This window comes from Neovison vison, chromosome 3 (genome assembly GCF_020171115.1).
Source record: "Neovison vison isolate M4711 chromosome 3, ASM_NN_V1, whole genome shotgun sequence".
NCBI classification, from domain to species: domain Eukaryota; kingdom Metazoa; phylum Chordata; class Mammalia; order Carnivora; family Mustelidae; genus Neogale; species Neogale vison.
In genome coordinates, this window is record NC_058093.1 from 112,796,981 (window position 1) to 112,818,185 (window position 21,205).

A 21,205-nucleotide genomic window follows, 5' to 3' on the forward strand; every position below is an offset into this window, starting at 1 on the left:
CCAGGCGCCCCAAGCTTCACTTTTATTTAGGAAAATGTTTATATGTTATTAAGTGAAAAAAAAAGAATCCTGACTAAAAATACATGCATTTTTACCAGAAGTAAATATTGTATTTGTGAAAACAGTTCTTCTGGAGTGGGCGTATGCGGGTAGTTTTTAAAAACAAAAAGGCCTTTTAAATTTTGTTTTTGTTTTCAAAATATAATATAAGGACACCAAACCAAAGCTCCTAAAATTTAAGAAGAGAGATAAAAGGGAGGTGGGGCCATAATTAATAAGTTACAACATTGGAAATAAAAATCCAGTGTGTATTTTTGTAACTTGAGGATAAACCATTTTATTTTCAATTGTTCTCTTTTCCCATAGGACCTCAGAAACGAGAAGAGTTATGATCTTCATTCACAAGAGGATAGGAAATCATACCATTTGAAAAACACTTTTTATATTAAATGCTAGTTTTTTTTCTGATCTGTCTTTACAACTGCTGATAAACTGGCTGGGCAGGTGTGCCACACCTTTTGATTCTGAGCATTTGATTTCGACTTCTGCATACCAGTGGGCTCTGGATCTTTGGAATTAAGACTCTATTGGATTTGTACCTCAGAGGAAGACAAGTGGCTGATCTTTTGAGACTCTGTAAAGAGCGATCTTCTAACCAGAGGGAAAATGGCAAAGGCAACTGGGAGAAAATGAGTCCTGTGGTGCCCACACCCAAGAGCACACACATGCTGCACCACCACAGGAAGCCATCCAGGCAGAGCCGCCATGTTCTTCCTTACCTCAGTTTACTGGCAGCGGAGCTCAGTCTGCAGCTTAGTGCTGTGGTGGCAGAAGCCGTGTGGCAGAAGTCTTGTCCAAGGTCCACACACCTTGAGATTTTTGCCAGTGCCGCTCCTGTGTCCTTTTGTTCTCTTCCCCAGCGTTAGGTTCATTGTCAAATTGGAACCCAACCAACAATCATGTGTCCTTGGGGTTGGCTCGTTGCAGATTAATTTGGGGATGGGATGGGGTGGTTTGGGGTGAGGGTAGGGAAAATATCAGGAATAGGAGGACTCTAAGATGTTTGTGGGGGAGGCGAGGAAGACAGAAATTGGCCATTCTCTTTTATAAACCATTAGTACCATGTGACTAATTTGAAATGAAAACATGATTCTTATTCCCCACCCAACCCCAGTAAACTTTTTAGGTAATTGTTTTGTAAACAATTTTTGTATTTGTGAATGTCTTTGCTTTTTCTTCCCACTTTCTAAAAAAAAAAGTGTGTTACTGATTTCCTTACTGGATATAGCCATAGTGAGCCCCTCTCACGATCCATCTTGCAGGGCTCAGGCTCCCTCAGGAACGTCATCGCATCATCCATCCCTCCATTCCTGGGGAAGAAGGGGGGTTCCTCTCTCAGACCTAGGCAAAGTTGGGTTTGACTTTTCTCTGTGAAGGACTCCCAGAGCTGAGAAGAGGAGGGGTGTTGACTGTGTTATTTGTGCTTCTCTGTACACTGGTCTGTATTCCTTTTAGTTTAGTACTGTGGGTTGCCTTTGGTTTGCCAAAATTGCCCATGTATCACCTGTTCTGACTGCACATAATCACATTTCAACATTAGCCCTTTAGTCACTGCTTTTAGTGTTTTTACTTTAGCAGCCCAGAATAGCCCTTCTGGAGTAGCCTCTCCTGGTGAGCAGGCAATGCAGGGAGGCACCCACAGGGAGTCTTCTGGTGTTTTGTTGGCCTGCATGGGTGTAAGACTCTAGGTCCTTCCCTCCATCTGCTCAGGCTGCAAGGTGTGGCAGCAAGAGCACTCCCATGGACTGTACCTCCTTCTAGTGTAAACTGCTTTCGTCTCTAATATTTTGCCTCCTTTTTAAAAATGTGAGGAAGGACTACAGATGAATAGCTGAATCCTCACTCTTCCACATCAGGGAATAATGATTTGCAGTCTTTTTTAAAAATCAAAGTCTTATGACAAATATTAAATAATTAATTTTTTCCATATTCACATAAGCAAAAGTTAGCTTAGGAGTCAGTCTGAAGGAGCTTTTCAGTTTGCTTTTGTAATTAAATTAAAAATTGGGAAGAGGAAAAAAAAATTGGGAAGAGGGGAACTCAAAAGATTTTTAGATAAATTTATCCAAGTCTAAAAAGCCTCAGAATCATTGCTGTTGACAAGTCTGTAGCTTGAGTTTTCTTTGCCCTGATCACCTGGTCAGAGCAACTGAAGGGATAGACTCAATGAGAGCAAAAAACATTTGCTCAGCTTCATCTTAGATTTAAGAAAGCCTTCGGAGAGGCTTCTGGTGCCGCTACTTCAGTTTATAACTATAAAAGGAATTGTGCATTTTTAAAATTTATTTTCTGGGAGATTGAACAAGAAATACTGAGGGCATTCAGGTATGCTTTTTAAATGCTGATTCCCATGGGACATGGAACAGGTCACCTTTCTTCATGTCTTTCCACCAAGTGTTTTATGCATATTCCATGTGAGGAGGGTACAGTATGAAATCTATTCTCTGTGTAGTATGTGTGTCCTCACTGCCCTTACCCATCACCACCCTAAACATAAGTCTTACCCATAGCTTAATCTATGTAAGACCCAGTTTGCTTTTTAAGTAGTCTAGGGCCTTCCTTCTCTTGTTTCCTGTGTCGTTAGCATCTGTCAGGGTGAACCTCTAATGCCCTAGGAAATAATAGTACCACTAAAATTTGGTCTTGGTCAGCTTTGTCTGTGTCTCTACTATGTGAAAGCAAATTGTGACCGAAAAGATAGTTTTTTTTTTTTTCTTTTTTCAAGAAGCAAAAGCTGATTGCACTGAAACACTCAAGCTTCTGGAAACTATTCACAGTGCATTGTTTTTAACCATCATTTATTTATATGTAGTGGAGTTCTTTTTGTCTCATCATGCCATAATAGAAAATTTTCTTTCTGAATCAGTGCCAGAGTAATGTAAAATAATGTGACATGTCAGAGTGGCATGCAGCAGTGTGAATTTTTATGTTCTATGAGCAGTGGTATTTGAGATCAAAACCCATGCACACCTGCTGCTGGAGCTGTAGGGACATGACTGTGTTTGTTTTAAAATTGTACTCAATACTTATCACACTCAGAATGATGACACATTGGTTTTTCATAAGGTTGATAAAGTGTAGAATCTCAAAATGTGGCATTTCAAATGGAAACATGCAGATATTTGCCTATCTACTACACACATATGCCTCATGGTAGGCCCGTGTGTTGTGTGAACTCAGCTCATGGGAGAGATTATTAATAGAAATCATTTCCAGGAATGGAGCTTAATGAACTTTGCTGTCCTCAAGTCCTCATATGTACCATGTTGAGGCTCTGCTTGAATGAACAACCTTTGCCTGGTTGCAGGGACTCAGTCCCCAAATGAAGGGCTGAAAGCTAGGGGTGACATTGCAGTTTTCAGAAGAGACTGGCCCAAGAAGTAGGAAGGAAATCCCAGTTTCCTTTAGCTGGGAGTTATACTAGAAGGACACCATAATTTGCAATAAGTCAGACACCGCTCTCCTTGCAACAAGTAAAATTATTCTCCTTACCCACATCTAACCTGGGAGTAAATTTGAGTACTTAAAAGTAGTCCTTTTCTAAAATTGTCATGAGTGATTAAAAGAAGTAATTCAACTCGAGTTACAAGGGAATTTCTAGTGCATTTTTAAAATATAATGTTAGTGCTATGGCATCAAATTTCATGGAAATGGAAATGTTTTGGTAAAGTCACCTAATGGAAACTGTTTGTTGGCAACAACAAATGGAAGGTGGATTGTGTGCAAAATTATTTAAATATCTATACCAGTGTGTAATTTTAATAGTTTTTTAAGTATTTGATTTTATGGGGATATTTTTTGGGATGATGGGTTGAAAATAGCTATTGTGTCTAGTTTGGTGGGATGACATTTTTTACTTCAATTCATGTTTTCCCTTTTTGATGTGGTGGGGGAAGATCTCAATCATGACTTTGGTAATTACCTGATTGAATTCAAGCTAATTAGACTTCATTAACTCAGGTTGTGATTGATATTTCAAACTATCTGGAGGATACCAGTTTTCTTTCATTTGGTATTTGATCTCTTGATCTAATTCAGAAATGACACTTCTGGGTGGCTGTGAGTTACTGCATGGAGTAGTGGATCTCTTTTCAGGGTGCCATCGAGTGCTGACAGTTTATAAAAAGAAACCACAAAATCAGCTTCAAGCAGCTGCATGCTCCCCAAAAGTAGTGCATTAAGTTTAAACTCCCTGATAATGATTTTCCAAGCAAGAGGCTATCTCCTGAGTCTTAAATTACCTAGCAACACAGAGGCCAAATGTGGAAGATTTAAGAGGAAACAAGTTAGGTTGTGAGCTAAGACTATCCCACCTGTAATTTATGCATTGCCTTACTTGTCATCTTTTAGATTTCCAGTGACAGGGCATAATTTCTCTTCAAAATAAAAGTAGCAAAATTTAAGTCAACAATTTGAGAAAAAGATTATTACGTATCATATTTTCTCACCAGTTATACTTGTTAATAACAAGGTAAACCTAGGGAAAAAAGTTAGAGTTTTTAAAGAAAGTTATGTATTAGAAAACCTTCTTTATAATTATTTTTACTGTAATCCTGTTCCATCAAATGCAACATAGGTCCAGGTGCTGCCCCTTGCTTGGGAAGAAGCACTGGGGCTCTAAATGTCTGCAGAGCCCTCTGCACCTGAAGTAAACTGAGAATGAATTTCTTGGTACTGTAATGAAAATAAGGTCTGCTCAACACAATAAATGTTTCCTTGTCTTCTTTAACACCTGGTCAGTCATTCAGCTTTTATGTTTAGGAAGGACATAATCATTAGAACTCAAAGTTCCACCCTTTCATGTGACAGAAGAAGCAGGCTTAGACAGGAATGAGAGCTTTACCTGAATGTCTCCTCTGATGTTGGAGCTGGGTCCAGTTGCTGTCAATTCTCTGGATTCTCACAATAAAACCTGTGCCTCTTCAAGGTCTCCAACCTTGGGGAACTGCCGCAAGGGGGTCTTGAAGTCAGGCTGCCCTAGGAAGGCTAACTGTAACAAGAAGGATGGCATAGAATTTGAACATTTTGTGCATTCTTTGAACTCCTACTTGGGCTATACTTAATATATGGTTCTTGACATTCAGATGCTCATTGGACACTGCAAGCTAGTGTAGTGAGTGATCTTGCTGAGGTGGAGGTCAGGGAGTGGGGCTAGTGGCTGTGACACACAACAGAGGGCACCTAAGTTGGAAGAGAGGACGGATTTATTTGGCAGTCGGGAAAAGCTTCTACAAATGACACTTAAATTGAAGCCTGAGGAATAAGTAGGAGTTATCCATGTAGGATGTGGGAAGCAGGGATAGAAAGGGAGGAGCAGGAGCTAGTGTGTCTCATTAAAGGAGCTATAAGTGAAACTAGAGTTGTATCTGGGAGAGAAGTTCTGAGGCAGGGATCTGTTTTTGATCCGAAGACCACAAGAAAGCCCAAGTGGTTTTTAACTGGGTACCAACATAAAATTGGCTTTTTCTTGTAATGAACTTTTTATTGGCAAACAGCACATAGACCCAAGGACACAAACACATCCTGATGGATTTTGAAGATGAAGACTTGTGTAACCATTACTGAGATAAGTAAGAGAAAGTTGGATTTTATTTTAAATAACATTTAAACATCTTACTATCATCTGGCTTCCTGTAATGGCAAGAGTGTCTTGTATCAGACAAACCCTTCTATTGATAATTATACACGTTTTTGAAATGCAATGGAAAGTGAGGAAAGTGACCAAGACAGGCAAAAACTAGAGGGGACTCTATCCACCAAAAGAAGAGTTAACACGTTGGATAAGATCCACATTAAAGTAACTATTCCTCATGTGGCCAACAGGGAATAAAACAAAAAGTGGCAGTCCCCTGAGGTTGAGGAGCCAAGTCAGAATTCAGGGCTGTTGGAGCAGCTTGGAAATTGGAGGGGGAAATCCCAAAAAGGAAACAACAGAGCCTTGAGTTTGCCTGGCACTCCCCTCAAATACTTTGCTGACTCCTAAACATGAACTGGGTAGGATTCCAGGGAAGGTAACAGAAAGCAATGACTGGAATGCTGGAGAGACTCAGCTGAGATTTCAACAGATGTCTGGTGCTGGGGAGGGAAAGTTGGGAAAGTTTGGAATTTAGGTCTCACCAAGTTAGGAGATGTAGTAAATATTCAAGGCTTTTCATTGAAAACCTAGTAGGTCATGCCCTAGGTTGAGAACCATGCTCAGAACTCAGGTCTAGAACCTAGGCCTAAGGGCAAAACTAAAACAGACCCATTCTAATAGAGCCTAAAATCAAGTCTTCAAAGAAGGTGATCTAGTGACTTAACTGCCTACTAAACCAAACTCTGTAATTCAGGATCTCTACAACATATTATCCAGAATGTCCAGGATACAATTACAAATCATAAGACAGAAGAAGAAACAGGAATGATTGAAACATAACCAAGAAAACAGACAAACAAATAAGCAAGATGTTAACGTTATTGAATAAGAATTAAAAAATAATAAATACCTTAAAGGAGCTATAGAAAGTGATAAATACAAAGGATCAAGATGTGGAGAATTTTAGAAGAGACATACAATTAAAAAAATTAATTTCATGGAATGGCTTAAATGATTAAACACTGCAGGGGTGCCTGTATGGCTCAACCAGTTGTGTCTGATTTGATTTCGGCTCAGGTCACAATCTCAGGGTTGTGAGATTGAGCCCTATGGTAGCCTCTGTGCTGGGGATGGAGCCTGCTTAAGACTCTCTCCCCCCATTCTGCCCCCTCAAAAGTCTGTTAAAAATTAAACACTGCAAAAGAAAGGATCAGTAAACTTGAAAACAGGTTAATAGGAAGTATGCAAATTGAAGAGCAAAGAGGGAAAAAAAAAAAAGAAAAGAAAAATGAACAGAGATGTAATAACCTGTGAGGCAATAGTAAACAATATAACAAATATACTAAGTGGAGTTCTAGATGAATAAGAGAAATTCCTAGAGGGGAAAAAACATGGAAGTTTGGGAGAAATATTGGCAAAACTTTTTCAAAATGTGATTAAAAATATCAACTCATGGATCTAGGAAACTCAGTGACCCTGGTCATGTAGTTCCTTAAAAATTCTCTATACCTAGATTTGAGGTCCTGGCTAGCTAGGGTCCAGTGAGCTAGCTTAAGCATCCAATTAAGTTCACACCCTCAACCACTTTACTGGTTGGATGCACACTCTGGGCCACAATCCCCCCACACTAATAACCTAAGGCCAGGTACCAGACAGCCAGTGGCAGGGCCTTTGCTCTAGAGCCCACTGGAATTCCTCAAATTAACTAGTCCTAATCCTTATTTCCCTTCCTTGTCCATTCATTCCTGGGGAAACCACAATAAAGATTCTTGCCCACAGGTCTTACCTTGTCTTTCTCCTCAAGGCCAACCTTAGTGTCTCCCCTGAGCAATCCTGCGTGGTATGAAATGTGAAAATCACAAAGTTGTGACACTCTTCAGGTTTCTAACTATATGTCACCACCACCCCCAAAGCAGGATAAATATAAAGGCCACACTTTAGGCACATCTTAGTCAAATGCTAAAAAACAGAGATAAGGAAAATCTTTTAAAAGTAACAGGGAAAACAAGACACATGATACACAAGAACAATAATAAGAATTGTAGCTGACTTTTCAACAGGAAAAAAAACAAAAACAAAAAACAGATGACAGTGAAATAACATTTTTAAAGTGCTAAAAGAAGGAAAAGCTGTTTTAATATTCTATGTGTGGGAGAAATACACTTTGAAAATGAAAGCAAAATATAATCATTTTGGGGTAACTGAATGAAAAAAGAATTCATTCCCAATTGATCTGAACTATAAGAAAATGGTAAAGGTTCCTCAGACTAAAAGGGAAATGATGCCAGATAAAATGCAGATCCACAGGAAAGAAGAAGAACACTGGAAATAGTAAATGTGTGGGTTAATATACTATTTTTTTCTTTAAGAGACTGTTGATTGCTTAAAGCAAAAATGATACCTACAGTAATAATATACATATATATGGAAGTAAAATATATGATCACTTTACAAAAGATGGGAGTTGTAAGATTCTTACTTGCGCGTGAATTGGTATGATAGTAATGCAAGATAAACTGATAAGCTGAGTGAGCATACTGTTTTCCCTAGAATACATTAAAAAACAAACAAAAAAACAGTTATAGCAGACCCACCCCCGACTGATAGAGGTAGAATGCAATGCTTAAACTTTTTTAAAGAAAACCTAACAAATGTGAAAATCAATCAACCCAATAGAAGCAGGAAAAGAGGAACAAAGGAATAAGTACAGAGGAGATACATACTAAAAAATTGCCAAATAGCAGACTTTAAACTGAAAAAAAAATCAAGATTTGCATTATATATTAATAGTCTTAACTACTCTAAAAGATTTTTTTAAAAAATTCAGACTTGAGGAGATTTTTGAATTGTGTTTTAAAAAATGATTTATAAGGGATAAAAATAAATAGAAACTTATAGGTTGAAATTAAGAAATACATCACACAAATATAAGAAAACTAGTGTGGCTATGTTAATATAAGACAAGGTGGACTTCAAGACAATGCATATTACTGGAGGATAAGAAAGGACATTCTATAATGACAAAAGTCAATCAAGATATTAATAATCCTAAATATGTATGCACCTAACAACATTCCTTTAAAATGTATTTGAGGTCGAGTCAGTCACCCCACTAAGTCAATGACTAAACTGGAAAAAGCTATTGAAATAAAGTATTTTGGAACTTTGGAACACATTTGGACACTTAGAACAACCAGAGAAGTGCTTCATGGAGAGGCTTCTGAACTTTTGTGCATGACATGCATGAAGCAACTATGACTCTCCACTTTTGGGCACAACTTTGGCTATGGGAACAACAGCCTGTGTTCTTGGAGCAGTTGGCTGGTGTCAGGGTGGAGAGAAACTATCTTTCCTCAGAATGTTTGGATTTGTACATTTGAGCTGGTCTAGTGATACCTAGGAACTGGCACAGATACACAGATACTCACATTGGTTTTGTCCCTCAGCAGTGGCTTATCCTGGTGTCACCTATCAGAAAATTTAGAGACAGTTCCCTATTTTTTTCCTTATTGGAAATAGACATTTAAGGAAATTGTTCTCCGTCACTGCTTGACTACGTAGATAATGGGGCAGAAACTGCAGAGATCGCACACAAAAATACTTTGCAAAAAATATTTTGGGACAGTCACAAACAGATGGCTTCACATTCAATAAGCAAAAATCACTGATCCTTGAGGACTAGGGGAATCAGATTTCCAAAGTAGGCATATTATAATGCCCAGAATGTCCATTTCTTTGAAAAAAAAGTAAAAAATATACAAAGAAATAGGAAAATATGGCAAATCATAGGGGGAAAAATTGACAGAAACTTTCCTTGAAAAAGCCCAGACATTAGACTTATTAAAAACATTGACTAAATGGATTTATTATTCTCAATGAACTGAATGAAGCTATGGACAGAGAACTAATGGAAATTAGGAAAATGACATAAGAATAAAATGAAAATATATTTTAAAAAGATAGAAAACATAAAAAGGAACTAAATCCTGGAGCTCAAAAGTACACAAAATGATATGAAACATTCACTGAAAGAATTCAAAGGCAGATATAAGCAGGCAGAAAAAAGGGATCAGAGAATTAAAGACTAAGAGAGTTGAAATTATTCAATCTGGGAGCTGAAAGAAAAATGAATAATCTTAGGGACCAATAGGTCACTCTCAAGTGTATCAGTATATGCATCGTAGGAGTCCTAGAAAGAGAAGAAAGGGCAGAGAAAGTATTTGAGGAAACGATGGCCCCAAACTTCCCAAATCTGTTGAAGGACATGAATCTACACATCCAAAAAACAAACTCAAAGCAAGATAAATTCAAAGATCCACACCAAGATATATAGTCTAATTTTTGAAACAAAAGACAGAATTTTGAAAGCAGCAAGAGAGAAACAATGAATCAAGTACAATTTTAGATTAGCAGCCAAATTCTTGCCAGAAACCATGGAAACCAGAAGGCAGAGAGATGACATTTATTGTCCTTAAAAAACCACAAAATTGGGACGCCTGGGTGGCTCAGTTGGTTAAGCGGCTGCCTTCAGCTCAGGTCATGATCCCAGCGTCCTGGGATTGAGTCCCACATTGGGCTCCTTGCTCGGCAGGGAGCCTGCTTCTCCCTCTGTCTCTGCCTGCCATTCTGTCTGCCTGTGCTCGCTCTCTCTCCCTCTCTCTCTCTGACAAATAAGTAAAATCTTAAAAAAAAAAACACAAAATTCTCAACCAAGGATTCTATATCTGATAAAGGTATATTTGAAGAATGAAGGAGAAATTAAGATACTTCTAGATAAACAAAATCTGTGAGAGTTCATTAATAGTAAACCTGCCTTACAAGAAATGCTAATGGTAATATTTCAGGCTGAAACAAAGACACTAGACAGTAGCTCAAGGCTATAAAAAAAATTGGTAAATGTAACTACATACATAAATATGAAAAATAGCATCATTTACTTTTAGTTTATATCTCATCTTTCCCCCTATATGATTAAAAAGGCAAATACATAAAACAATAGTGGAAAATTTATATTAATGAGCATAAATTATATAAGGATATAACTGACAAAATAATAGGGGATGGACAGAATATATTCTTTTTTAAACTTTTTAAAAATTTTTACTAAACATATATTTTTATCCCCAGGGGTACAGGTCTGTGAATCGCCAGGTTTACACACTTCACAGCACTCACCATAGCACATACCCTCCTCAAAGTCCATAACCCCACCTCCCTTCTCCCAACCTTGCTTCCCCCAGCAACCCTCAGTTTGTTTTGTGAGATTAAGAGTCACTTATGGTTTGTCTCCCTGGACAGAGTATATTCTATTAAAACATGTTTTTACCATTCAAACTAAGTTGCTATATAAGTTTAAGATATTAATTGTAATACCAACATAACTACTAAGAAAATAATTTTTTAAATTTAAATTTTAGTTAACATACAGTGCAATTGATTTCTGGAGTAGAATTCAGTGATTCATCACTTACGTACAACACCTGCTCATCACATCAAACAAGTGCCCTGTTTAATACCCATAACCCATCTAGCCCATCCCCCACCCACCTCCCTTCATCAGCCCTTTGTTCTCTATCCTTAAGAGTCTCTTATGGTTTGTTTCCCTCTCTCCTTTTCCCCTACATCCTGTACGAACGTCTGTTTTCTTTCTTAAATTCCACATATGAGTGAGATCATATGGTATTTGTCTTTCTCTGACAGACTTGTTTTGCTTAGCATACAACATTCTAGCTCAATCCATGTGGTTCAAATGGCAAGATTTCATTTTTTTTGATGTCTGAGTAATATTTCATTGTACATATGTACCATATCTTCTTTGTCCACTCATTAATTGATGGAGATTCAGGCTCTCTCCATAGTTAGGTATTGTTGATAATGCTGCTATAAACATTGGGGCGCAGGTACCCCTTTGAATCTGAATTTTTGTATCCTTTGGGTAAATATCTAGTAGTGCAATTGCTGGATCATGGTAAAAATGGATCATTTTTAACTCTGAGGAACTTCTACCTTGTTCTCCAGAGTAGCTGCACTAGAGGGTTCCCCTTTCTCTGCATCCCTACTAATGTCTGTTGTTTCTTTTGTCATTAATTCTAGCCATTCTCACAGGTGTGAGATGGTATCTCATCATCGTTTTGATTTGCATTTCCTGATGATGAGTGATGTTGAGTATATTTTCATGTGTCTGTTAGGCATTTGGAATTCTTCTTTGGAAAAGTGTTTATTCATGTCTTCTGCTCATTTTTTAACTGGATTATTTGTTTTTTGGGGGGGTGTTGAGTTTGATAACTTCTTTATAGATTTTGGATACTAACTCTTTATCAGATAGGTCATTTGCAAGTATCTCCTATTCCGTAGACTGCTTTTAGTTCTGTTAACTGTTTCCTTTGTTGTGGAGAAGGTTTTTATCTTGACAAATTCTCAATAGTTCATTTTTGCTTTTGTTTCTCTTGACTCTGGCTGCATGTCTAATAAGTTGCAACAGCCACGGTCAAAGAGATTGCTGACTGTGTTATCTTCTAGGATTTTGATGGATTCCTGTCTCACCTTTAAGTCTTTCCTCCATTCTGAATTTGTTTTTGTGTATGGTGTATGCATACAGCATGTATGTATGTATGTGTACAGTATGTACACAGCATGTTGTGGCCAGTTTTCCTAACACAGTTTGTTGAAAAAACTCTTTTTTCCATTGGATATTCTTTCCTGCTTTGTTGAAGATTAGTTGACCATATAGTTGTGGGCCCATTTCTGGGTTTTCTATTCTATTCTGTCCTATTGATATCTGCATCTGTTTTTGTGCCAGAACCACACTGTCTTGATGATTACAGGTTTGTAATAGAGCTTGGAGTCCGGAATGGTAATACCTCCTGTTTTATTTTTGTTTTTCAGAATTGTTTTTTAGCTATTTGGGCTCTTTTGTGGTTCCATACAAATTTTAGGATTGTTTGTTCTAGCTCTGTGAAAAATGCTGGTGGTATTTTGATAGGGATTGCATTGAATGTGCAAATTGCTTTGGGTTGTATAGACATTTTAACAATGTTCTTCCAATAATGAGCATGGAGGGCTTTTCCATTTGTGTCCTCTTCAATTTCTTTTGTAAGTGTACTATAGTTTTTGGAGTACAGATCTTTTACCTGTTTAGTTAGGTTTATTCTTATGTATCTTATTGTTCTTGGTGCAATTGCAAATGGGTTTGAGTCCTTGATTTCTTTTTCTGTTGCTTTGTTATCGGTTTATAGAAATGTAACAGATTTCTGCATATTGATTTTATATCCTGCAACTTTGCCGAATTTATGTATTCTAGCAATTTTTTGGTGGAGTATTTATGATTTTCTACATAGTGTATCACATTGTCTGAAAATAGTGAAAATTTTACTTCTTCCTTTCATTTGGATGTCTTTTATTTCTTTTTGTTGTTCTGATTCCTTAGGCTAAGACTTCCAGTAACTGTGTAAAATTGTAATGGTGAGAGTGGAGATCCTTGTCTTTTTCCTGGCCGTAGGGTAGAAACTCTCCACCTTTATCCCCATTAAGGATGGTGTTAGCTATGGGTCTTTTGTATATGACCTTTATGATGTTGAGGTATTTTCCATTATCACTACTTTGTTGAGGGTTTTTATCAAGAAAGGATGTTCTATATGGTCAAATGGTTTTTCTGCATCTATTGTCAGGATCATATGGTTCTTATCCTTTTCTTATTCTTTCTTCTATTAATGTGCTGTGTCACATTGATTTGTGAATGTTGAACCACTCCTGCAACCCAGGAATAAATCCCACTTGATTGTGGTGAATAATTCTTTTAATGCACTGCTGAATTTGACTTGCTAGTATTTTATTGAGAATTTTGCATCCATGTTCATCAGGTATATTGCCTATATTCTATTTTAGTGGGGTATTTGGTTTTGGAATCAAGGTAATGCTGGCATTGTGAAAGGAGTTTGGAAGTTTTCTTTCCACTTCTACTTTTTGGAACAGCTTGAGAAGAATAGATATTAGCTCTTCTTTAAGTGTCTGGTAGAATTCCCCAGGGAAGCAATCTGGCCCTGGACTTTTGTCTATTGGGAGATTTTTGGTTACTGATTCAATTTCTTTGCTGGTTATGGGTCTGTTCAAGTTTTCTATTTCTTCCTGTTTCAGTTTTGGTAGTCTGTAGGTTTCTAGGAATTTGCCCATTTCTTCCAAGTTGCCCAGTTTGTTGACATATAATTTTTCATATTATTTGTCTTTCTGTGGTGTTAGTTGTGATTGCTCCTCTTTCATTCATGATTTTATCTATTTGGGTCCTTTCTTTTTTCTTTTTTGATAAGTCTGGCTTTTCCAGATTTCTTTTGATGTCCATTAGCATGATAGATGGGTTCTTGACCCCCCTCACTTTCAATCTGTAGGTGTCTTTGGATCTAAAATGAGTCTTTTGTAGGTAGAATATTAGATGAATCTTTTTTTTTTATCCATTCTGATACTCTGTGTCTTTTGATTGGAGCATTTATTCCACTTACAATCAGAGTGATCATTAAAAAATATGAATTTAGTGCCATTGTGTTAACAGTAGAGTTGGTATTTCTGCTAATGTTCTCTGATCCTTTCTAGTCTTTTTTGCTTTTTTTTTCCCTCCACTCAAAGAGCTCCCCTTAAAATTCCTTGCAAGTCTGATTCAGTGGTCATGAACTCCTTTAGTTTTTGTTTCTCCGGGAAAATCTCGATCTCTCTTTCTATTCTGAATATCAGTCTTGCTGGATAAATAATTCTTGTTTGCATATTTTCACAATGCAGTACATTGAGTATTTCCTGGCACTTTCTTTTGGCCTGCCAAGTTTCTGTGGACTGGTCTTCTGCAAATCTGGTTTCTCTTCCCCTTTAGGTTAAGGACTCCTGCCCCCCTTGCTGCTTTAGGATTCTTTCCTTCTATGTGTAATATGTGAATTTGCAATATGCCTTGACAGGCATTTTGTTGATATCTAATTAATTAATTGACAATTTTGTTGAATTTAATGGAAGTTCTCTGTGCTTCCTGGATTTTGATGTCTGTGTCTTTTCCCAAATTAGGGAAATTTTCAGCTTTAATTTCTTTAAATAAGCCTTCTGCCCCCTTTTCTCTCTTTTCATTTTCTGGGGCTCCTTTGATAGAAATGTTATTACATTTTAATAAGTCACTAAGTTCCCTAAGTCTACCTTCACGATCAATTATTCTTTCCCCTTTCTTTTCAGCTTCATTATTTTTCATAAGTTGATGTTCTATGTCATTGATTCATTCTTCTACTTCATCCATTCTCATTTTTATGGCCTCCATTTCTGTTTGCATCTCAATTACAGCATTTTTAATTTCAGCCTGACTGAATTTTGGTTCTTTTATCTCTGCACTAAGGGATTCTCTAATGTCTTCTATGCTTTTTCAAGCCCAGCTAGTATCCTTATAATCATCGTTTTAAATTCTAGTTCAGACATCTTACTTATATCTGTATTGATTAAGTCCCTGGCCATGAGTTCTTCTTTCTGTTCTTTCTTTTGGGGTGAATTTCTACATCTCATCATTTTGTCCAGAAAAGAATAAAGAAAAAGAAAACAAACAGTAAAAACCAAAAAAATAAAGAACACCCCTCCCCCCCAAAACCAAAAGAACTGGATCCTGGGAGTGTTTTGTTTTGGTCTGCTTGTTAAAAGAATCTAGCTCCCAAAAGAAAAAAAAAGAAAAAAAAAACCCTACAAAAATAAATTGAATGAAAATAAACAGAAAAATAAAAAATTATATAAAAATATATGTAAAAATAAAAATTAACAAATTAATAGAAATAAAAATTAAAAATTGAAAAATTAAAAAATTAAACAAGGAATTGGAAAAATAAGAAAATAAATGAAAAATCAATATAAAAAATAATGAATAGACATAAAAAGGAAGCTAGATCATATTTTCCCTAGAGCTGGAGCTTTGCAGCATTCTATGATCAGTAGACTTTCTGCATGGGAGTTGTTTGTGCTGGTCTTCTGGAGAAGGGGCCTGCTGTGCTGATTCGCAGGCTGATTCTAAGGCTGACTTCTTTCAGTGGAAATGTTCCTAGAGCATGCAGGGGGTTAGGGCTTGGTGCAAGTGCACTAGCCTCCACTAGGTGGAGCTGTTTTGGTTCCTGAAGACTTTCAGCACTGATGGGTGTGATGAATGTTGCCACCCCACCCTTTAGCCCAAGAGCTGAAAGTTCACAGCCCCCACTCTTCAGAGAACCCCCATGGAAGAGCAATCACCTTTCTTGTTTCCCTGGTTTCCATCTGAAACTTGCATTCACCTTGTGTCCAACCTTTTTTTTTTTTTTTTTAAGATTTTATTTATTTGACAGACAGAAATCACAAGTAGGCAGAGAAGCAGGCAGAGAGAGAGAGAGGGACGCAGTCTCCCTGCTGAGCAGAGAGCCCGATGCGGGACTCTATCCCGGGACCCCGGGATCATGACCCGAGCAGAAGGCTAGAGGCTTAGCCCTCTGAGCCACCCAGGTACCTCTGTGTCCAACCTTTTTAAACTCAGGCATGTGACTGAGTTTTAGAACTTCAAATTTTAGGGACTCTTGGCACAGACTGTGGTGTTCCTCTGGGGAAGAGGTCTCACTGTGTTTTTGCTCTTTGCTGGCTGATTCCAGGAAAGCAGTCACATGATCATAGAGCAGTTCACAGTTTATGGCAAAACAGAGCAGAAAGACAGCACCAAAACCTGTTGTTCTTAGCCAGTTTCCCCACTCCTGTGCCTGAGACTAAGACAGCACATTGGCAACACCCATTCTTCGTGCAACTAAGGGAATCCTCAGACCACCCTGTCACTCCTGGGATTCCTCCCCTCGTTGATACCTGGGCACCTTTAAGCCAGGCGTATCCCCCATTGTAGCAGACTTCTAAAAGTTCAGACTTGGGGGTGGTCTGGAATAAAACTAGATGTCAATAATCAATGGAAACTGGAAATTTCTCAATAATAAAATTCACAAAATTTAACACATTCTTAAACAACCGATGGATCAGAAAATCACATGAGAAAGTTTTTAAAACATTGAGATGGATAAAATGAAAATGCAACATTCCAAAATTTAGGAGATGCAGAGCTAAGAGGGAAATTTTTAGCAGTAAATACCTACATTAGAAGATATATATTAGCATATCTTAATAACTTAACTGTAAATCTTAGAGAACTAGAAAAAAGAAGAGCAAACTAAACTCAAAGAAGCAGAAGAAGGAAAATAAATAAGGGTCACCTGGGTGGCTCAGTTGGTTAAGCATCTGCCTTAAGCTCAGTTCATGATTCTGGGGTCCCGGGTTTGAACTCTGTGTTGGGCTCCCTGCTCAGTGAAGAGCATGCTTCTCACTTTCTCTATGCTGCTCTTCCTGCTTGTACTCTTGCGCTCTCTCTGCCCAATAAATATATAAAATCTTTTAAGGAAAGAAAGGAAATAAATAAGGATTAGAGTGGAGATATATGAGTTAGAGAGTAGGAAAAACAGTAGAGAAACTCAATGATGCCAAAAGTATGTCATTTGATATTTACAAATTTGACAAACCTTAGACTGAGAGTGAGGGTGGGAGAAAAAGGGAGGGGGGCAAGAGAGGGAGAGAGGAAGGGAGAGGGAGAGAGAGATACTCAATCAAAATCAGAAATGAAGTAGATAGAGGGAGAAGGGAGAGAGAGAAGAAGAGGGAGAGGGAGAAAGAAGTGGGAAGAGGGAGGGTGAGAGGAGGGAGGGAGGAGAGGAAAGAGGGAGAGAGAGAAGGAGGGAGAGGGAGACTGAATCAAAATCAGAAATGAAGTGGGGACATTACTACTGACATAAAAAAGTGGAGGAGTGCCTGGGTACGTGGGTGGCTCAGTCAGTTAACTGTCTGCCTTCAGCTCAGGTCATGATATCAGGGCCCTGGTATCCAGCCCTGCATCAGACACCCTGCTCAGTGGGGAGTCTGCCTTTCCTTTTCCCGCTGTCCCTCCACCCCTCACCCTGCTCTTGCCTACTCTCTCTTTCTCTCAAATAAGTAAATAATTAAAAAAAATAAAAACAAATAAAGTGGATTATAAGAAAATACTATGAATAATTGTATGCCAGAAGTTGAACTTTTAAAGTAAAAGTACAAATTACCAAAACTACTGAAGAAAATATAGAAAACTAGACTAGATATACAACAAGAGATTGAATCAGTGACCATCAACCTTCCAACAAAGAAAAACCTAGGACTTTACTATAGTGTGTGAAATCAATCCTTCTCAACTCTTTCCCAAAAAGTGACCTGTGGAGGGGATACCCTTCCTATCTCATTCTATGAGGCTAGTATTGTCCTGAAACCAAGGTGAGAAAAAGAGACCACAAGGAAACAAAAGGCCAATATCCTTTATGAATATAGATGCAAACATTCCCTTAAAATACTATCAATGGAATTCCAGTATATAAAGGATTATACACCATGAGCAAGTGGGATTTATCCCCAGGGCAAGTATGTATTTTCAAAGTATGAAAGTTATTCATTGTAATATACAACATATAGGAAAAATCCCACATGATCTCAACTGATGCAAAAAAAAATTGAGAAAAATCCAACTCCCTTTCATAATAAAAACACTCAACTAGGAATAGATGGAAATGCTCTTTCTTTGACAAAGACTGTATGTGAAAAACCCACAGCTAATATCATACTCACTGGTGAAAGTCTGAAAGCTTTTCTCCTAAGATCAAAAGAAAGATGAGGGTGTCCACTTAGTCACTATTCACCATAGTGCTGCCAGAGCAATTAGGAAAGAAAAAATAACAGTTACCAAATTGGAAAAGAAGAGGTACTTATCTTTGTTTGCAGACAACACGATATGTAGAAGACCTCTAAGGAATCCACAAAAAAGGTTGAATTTAGCAATGTTGTAACACACAAAGTTGACATATAAAAATCGGTTGTATTTCTATATGTTAGGAATAAACAATCTGAAAAGGAAATTATGAAAACCATTCCATTTACATAACATCAAAATAATAAAATTCTCAGGAATTAACTTACCAAGGGGGAGAAATACTGTATACTGAAAGCTGGAAGACATTGCTAAAAGAAATGAAAGAAGACCTAAATAAATGGAACAACATATCACGTTTGTGGATTGGATGACTTATTATTGTTAAAATGACAGTACTTCCCAAATTTATCTACAGATTTAAAACAATCTTTATCAAAATTCCACTGGCATTTTCTTCAGAAATCAAAGGACTCATCCATTTAACATATGGAATTTCAAGGGACTCTGAATGGCCAAAGCAATAAAGAAGAACAAAGTTGGAGGACTCACGTTTTCTAAATTTGAAACTTACTGCAAAGTAGTTAAAAAAAGGTAGTCAAAACAGGGTGGCACCTGCATAAGAATAGATATATAGATTGAAGGAATAGACTAGAGATCCTAGAAATAAAGCCTCACATTGATGATGGATTGATTTTTTTAAAGTTTATTTGTTAGAAAAAAAGAGAAATCACTAGTAGATGAATTGATTTTTGAAAAGAGTGCCAAGATAATTTAAGGGGGTAAAGGCAGTATTTTAAAAAATGGTGCTGAGACAACAACATAGCCACATGCAAAAGGATGAAGTTCAACTCTACCAAGTTGGTGATTGTTTCTTAATTGTGACACCAAAAGTGCAGATAACAAAAGAAAAAAATAAATTGGACTTCATCAAAATTTTAAAAGTTTGTTCATCAAGAGAGTGAAAAGGCAAGCCACAGAACAGAAATAATATTTGTCAATTATATATCTGATAAGGGATTAATATCCAGAGCACACAAAGACTTGTACAATTCAATAGGAAAAAGGAGAAAAGACCCACTCAATTATAAAATTAGCAAAATGCTTGTATAGGTATTTCTCCAAAGAACATATACAAGTTGCCAATAAGCACATGAAAATATCCTCAAATATCCTAATTAATCATTAGGTAAATGCAAATCAAAACCTCAATTTAAAAGTCTCTAACCCAGATACCTGTGTGGCTCAGTTGTTAGTTGTCTGCCTTTGGCTCAGGTCATGATTCATGCTTCTCCCTCTCCCACTCCCCCTTCTTGTATTCCCTCTCTTGCTGTCTCTGTCAAATGAATGAATAAAATCTTTTTTTAAAAAAAGATTTTATTTATTTGACAGAGAGAAATCACAAGTAGGCAGAGAGGCAAGCAGAGAGAGAGAGAGAGAGAGGAGGAAGCAGGCTCCCTGCTGAGCAGAGAGCTCGATGCGGGACTCGATACCGGAACCCTGAGATCATGACCTGAGCTGAAGGCAGAGGCTTAACCCACTGAGCCACCCAGGCACCCCTGCTCTAATCCATTCTACAAATACATTTGTAGACATGTCTTGAAAGAAGTTGCTGTGGCTGATGTTGAAGAGGTTACTGCTTATGTTCTCCTCTAGGATTTTGATAGATTCCTACCTCACGTTGAGGTCTTTTATCCATTTCAAGTTTATCTTTGCATATGGTGTAAAAGAGTGGTCAGGTTTCATTCTTCTATACACAGCTGTCCAATTTTCCCAGCACCATTTATTGAAGAGACTGTTTCCCCCGCCCCACACTGGATATTTTTTCCTGCTTTCTCGAAGATTAGTTGACCACAGAGTTAGTTGCAGGTTCATATCTGGGCTATCTACTCTGTTCCACTGGTCTATATGTCTGTTTTTGTGCCAGTACCATGCTGTTTTGGTGATCACAGCTTTGTAGTAAAACTTGAAATCAGGCAATATGATGGCCCCGGTTTTGTTTCTCTTTTTCAACATTTCCTTAGCAATTCGGGGTCTCTTCTGGTTCCATACAAATTTTAGGATTGTTTGTTCCAGCTCTTTGAAAAATGATGGTGGAATTTTGATTGGGATGGCTTTGAAAGTATAGATTGCTCTAGGCAGTATAGACAGTTTAGCAATGTTTATTTTTCCAATCCATGAGCATGGAATGCTTTTCCATCCTTTTGTGTCTTCAATTTCTTTCATGATTGTTCTGTAGCTCCTCGAGTGTAGATCCTTTACTTCTTTGGTTAGGTTTATTCCCAGGTATCATATGGTTTTTAGTGCTATAGTAAATGGAACAGATTCTCTAATTTCCCTTTCTATATTTTCATTCTTAGAGTATAAAAAAGCAACTGATTTCTGTACATTGATTTTGTATCCTGCCACATTACTGAATTGCTGTGTAAGTTTTAGTAGCTTGGGGACTTCATCAAGATCAAAAGCTTTGTACAGCAAAGGAAACAGTCAACAAAACAAAGAGACAACCCACTGAATGGGAGAAAATATTCACAAATGATGCTACAAAGGGCTGATATCCAAGATCTATAAAGAACTCCTCAAGCTGAACACACACAAAACAGATAATCACGTCAAAAAATGGGCAGAAGACATGAACAGACATGTCTCCAAAGAAGACATACAAGTGGCTAACAGAGAGATGAAAAAATGTTCATCATCACTAGCCATCAGGGAGATTCAAATCAAAACCACATTGAGATACCACCTTACACCAGTTAGAATGGCCAAACTTAACAAGATAGTAAACAAGAAGTGTTGGAGAGGATGTGGAGAAAGGGCAACCCTCTTACACTGTTGGT

At 37.6% G+C, this 21,205-nt stretch overlaps 1 protein-coding gene across 2 annotated transcripts in view; it reads left to right on the forward strand.

Annotated features, from left to right (window-relative positions):
- The window catches only part of UGGT1 (UDP-glucose glycoprotein glucosyltransferase 1), a 124,974-nt gene extending 120,185 nt beyond the window's left edge, over nucleotides 1-4,789 (forward strand). For both annotated transcript variants that reach the window (XM_044242730.1, XM_044242732.1), the window contains one exon: nucleotides 367-4,789. In XM_044242730.1, coding sequence (XP_044098665.1) covers nucleotides 367-392 — 26 coding nt within the window. In that variant the 3' untranslated portion in view covers nucleotides 393-4,789. The remainder of the gene's footprint in view (nucleotides 1-366) is intronic.
- The last annotated feature ends 16,416 nt before the right edge of the window (nucleotides 4,790-21,205 follow it).